The sequence below is a fragment of the Phalaenopsis equestris genome, unplaced genomic scaffold, assembly GCF_001263595.1.
Source record: "Phalaenopsis equestris unplaced genomic scaffold, ASM126359v1 Scaffold001102, whole genome shotgun sequence".
Taxonomy (NCBI): Eukaryota; Viridiplantae; Streptophyta; class Magnoliopsida; order Asparagales; family Orchidaceae; genus Phalaenopsis; species Phalaenopsis equestris.
The window spans coordinates 534,008-537,973 of NW_018165541.1; the positions used below are offsets into that span (position 1 = coordinate 534,008).

At 33.9% G+C, this 3,966-nt stretch overlaps 1 protein-coding gene across 3 annotated transcripts in view; it reads right to left on the reverse strand.

Moving 5' to 3' along the window:
* The window catches only part of LOC110033162 (ubiquitin-like-conjugating enzyme ATG10), a 31,717-nt gene that overhangs the window by 4,682 nt on the left and 23,069 nt on the right, over positions 1-3,966 (reverse strand). For 2 of the 3 annotated variants that reach the window (XM_020737055.1, XM_020737054.1), the window contains 3 exons: positions 3,311-3,373; positions 2,586-2,685; positions 2,170-2,267 (listed from right to left, as the gene is read on the reverse strand). In XM_020737055.1, the coding sequence (XP_020592714.1) occupies positions 2,170-2,267; positions 2,586-2,685; positions 3,311-3,373 (261 nt within the window). The remainder of the gene's footprint in view (positions 1-2,169; positions 2,268-2,585; positions 2,686-3,310; positions 3,374-3,966) is intronic. The other variant, XM_020737056.1, reaches the window with a different exon arrangement.

Below are 3,966 nucleotides of genomic sequence, written 5' to 3' on the forward strand. Positions count from 1 at the left end.
TTAAAAATGATCTTAATTTACTAGAACTAAATGAAAATATGACACTAAATAGGACGCAATGGAGAAAAAGGATTCATGTAGCCGACCCCACGTAGTGGGATTAAGGCTTTGTTGTTGTTGTTATGATTTTATTATTGCTAATAATTTATTTAAGAAAGCAGATGAACATATTATTACTTATAAGAATGGATCTCATAAAACACGAATTGATTATTTTTTATGAGAAAAGATCTTCAAGAACGTAAAGATTGTAAGGTCATTCCAAGTGAAATTTTAAGTACCCAATATTAGGGCTGTCAAAATGGCTCGTTCGGGAACAATTTGTGTTCGGCTCATTAAGTAGCTCGTGTTCAGCTCGCTCGTTAAGCAATCGAGACGAACATGGACAATTATTTTGAGCTCGGCTTTTAAATGAGCGGGACATGAACAAAGGTTTGTTCGTTCGTGTCCAATTAGTATGACCTCATGATATCCCTATTGAAGTGTGGAAATATCTAGGAGATTTTGGAGTTTCTTGGCTTACTAAACTTTTAAATATTATTTTAAAAACTATAAAGAAGCACGAAGAGTGGAGGAGAGTATTTTGGTCCCAATTTTGAAAAATAAAGGGGATGCACAAGAAATTGCAAATTATAGAGGAATTAAGCTAATCTGCCATACTTTAAAATTATGGGAGAGAATAATTAAAAATAGGTTAAGGCGTGATGCAAAGTCTTCCCATAATCAGTTTGGATTTGTCGGGCAAGTCTGCTATGGAAGCTATACATTTATTGAGAGGTTTGATGGAGAAGTGCAGAGAGAGTAAGGAGGATCTACATATGATTTTTATTGATTTAAAAAAAACTTATGATAAGGTTCTAAGAGAAGTTCTTTGGATTGTTCTAGAAAATAAAGGTGTCGATACGACTTATATTCAAGTTATTAAGGATATGTATACTAGAGTTGTCACCTGTGTTCGAACAGAGAATGAGGATTGACCAAGTATTTTCTGATTTCAGTTGGATAACATCAGAGATTTGCATTAAGCCCATATCTTTTTGCTTTAGATATGGATGCTCTTAATAGGCATACAGAAGGATGTACCTTGGTATATGTTTTTTGCTGACGATATCATTCTTGTGGATAAGACTATAGGGGTACAGAAAAAAACTGGAATTATGGAGGTCTACATTGGATCTAAAGGCCTTCATTTGAGTAGAACTAAAATTGATTACATGGAACAATTTTAGTAGTAGTAATTCTAGTGGCAGAGTTGTAACTATCAAGTAATCAAATCAAGTGTGAACATTTTAGATATCTCGGGTCTATTGTGCAAAGTGATGGTGATATATATGTTATTAGTAGAATTCAGGTTGGTTGGTTGAAGTGATGGAATGCATCAAGCCTATTTTGTGAAAGAAAAGTACCGCGTAGACTTGAAGGAAAATTTTATAAGATGGTGGTGTGACCTACAATACTTTGTAGGGCAGAAAGTTGGCCTGTAAAAGAAAAGCATAATACAAAATGTGAAACAAATCTATCCATGAAAGGGTGCGTGTAGCTCCATTTGCTGACAGAATTAGAGAGAGTTGTCTTAGATGATTTGGTTACATTAAACGTCGATCATCTAATGATCCAGTTGGAGAGTAGATGTTATAGATTCAATTAATGTTAAGAAAGGCAGAGGTAAACCTAAAAAGATGGGGATAATATATAAAAAAATGATCTTAATCTATTAGAATTCAATGAAAATACGATACTCAATCGGACCCATTGGAGAAAAAGGATTCATCTAGCCGTCCCCACTTAGAGGGGGTAAAGGCTTGTTGTTGTTGTTGTATAATTTTATTCACGTGATAAAAATGTAAGAAAAAAATTTATTAAAACTATTTATTGTCAGAAATCAACCCACTCAAAAACCGCTGAAAAGAAAGTAAAATAAATAAATAAATAAAATACTTTGCAACCTGCACAATCTCAATTTACTTAATTACATGCAAAATTAGTTGTACATGGGAAAATAAAATGTGAAAAATTAGATTTACAGAATTCCTACTGGATATGTACACTTTAAAAGCATAAATTATCTAAATGATAATTCCTAATGTCAACATTCGATTTTAATTGTTCACTATTCTAGTTGGGAATTAAAAACCAAAAAAGCAGAAAAGAAAGAATGAAGACCAGTACCTCCAATGTAATGAATGTCCATTTTGACTCCCTTAAAAGCTTCAGTGAGTATTCTGGCAGGTCCTTTTGGATATCGCCCAAGTCCAGAGGTTGTCCATCTACGTAAATTAGAAAGCATGGATTAATTGGGGCATTTACATACATACCACCCAATTCCTATGAATATGCATATACAACACCTAAATTTTACTGTTATATTTATAAACCCAAATCCATCAGATCAGATAGAAAATACCACTAATTTAATTTTTAAAAAAATGAAGTATACTTTTTTCTGTATAGGCAAGGTGGCATATATGTAAAAATTGAAGTCTGGGCAACACATGAATTAAAATGGTATGTATGTAAATCTTCCTTTTTAATTTCATAGCAAACAATTGACCTTTAGAAGAAACAGTAAAAAAAAGGTAAAGTACCAGATTGGCGTCCATGAAAATAAAGAACCGGAGTCCTGTAAGAAAAGCTGTAAGCGATATGGAAGTCATATTCATGAATCACACAGCTGGGAAACTGAACCTGAAAGGCAAAAATGTAGATATTGTAGCAAACATATTCAGGATAAAATCATAAAAGCATGAGATCGTTTGGTTTGTGATTGAAGAGAGAAATGGGCATGGAATTAAGATGTTTAAATAGTTTTAATAACTCGATATGAATGTAAAACTTCATCTCAAGCATCAATGTATATCAATTAGTAAAACAGCACAACAAAAAAACAGAGTCACAATATGAAAAATATAGAAAAAAATCACAAGAATGGAGAATGAAGCATGGGGCTTCCAATTTAAGGTTGAAGTCTCTGCCCCAAGAACCTTCTGCGGTGTTATAAGTAAAATATAAAAGGAAGATTTACAAAAAAACTACTCAAATCTTATGCATTTATATATCAAACACTTAAACTTTCAATTCTACATACATAACACCTTAGGAAAAGGTGTATTTCAATTTTTAAAAGCTAGAAATTGGAGGTTTTTTTGATGCGATAGGAACGATTTTGGTGGCACAAATGTAAAAAAACAAAGTTTAGGTGTTAGAAATACAAATATATAGGAATCGGGCACTATGTATGTAAATACCGCAATATAAAATAATTGCTGGAAAATAAAAAAGAAATTTGAATGTTTCAGCTACAGTATCATACCACAGTGGCACTATCTTCGGGCTGTTCTGCTTTAAAGAGCTCTTGATGACTGCTCGCAAGATCCTAAAGCCAAATGTTAGTACAGGACAGGTGCAGATCATTTCTATATAGGAACATTTACACACATGCCACTTCATTCCTACATAATTACATATCTAACATTTAAACTTCAATTTTTTACATATGTGTAACGCCCAGTTCAAACGGTTTGTAATTTGGAGCCATAAGTGTCATAGGCTGGAGTTAGAATCTAAGGAAAAGGGTCAGCGCAGAATTTAAATAGAGATGGAAGAAGATCGGAAAAACGAACTGAATGACTGAAGCAAAAATCTGATTTGAGCAAGCGGTAGGAGAAGACCAAAGGAGTACCCGCAAACAAGTTGAGCAGCTCAAACGAGGAAGACAAAGCGAGTTCTGCGTGTAAGGAAGATTGATCCACTCGAAAGAGAGGGGGGATCAAGTAGCTAGTGCAGAGACGAGTGCAGTGGTAACCAACCTTGATTGTGCTTGTGAAGCTGAACAAAGAGATGATCGCAAGCCACGGCTTTTCCACTCATTCGATATCAGGGAAAAAGCGACGTTGTTATCAAGCAGAAAAGAGAAGAGGTGTCCCGCGTGGCCATATGAATATAGATATATATATATATATATATATA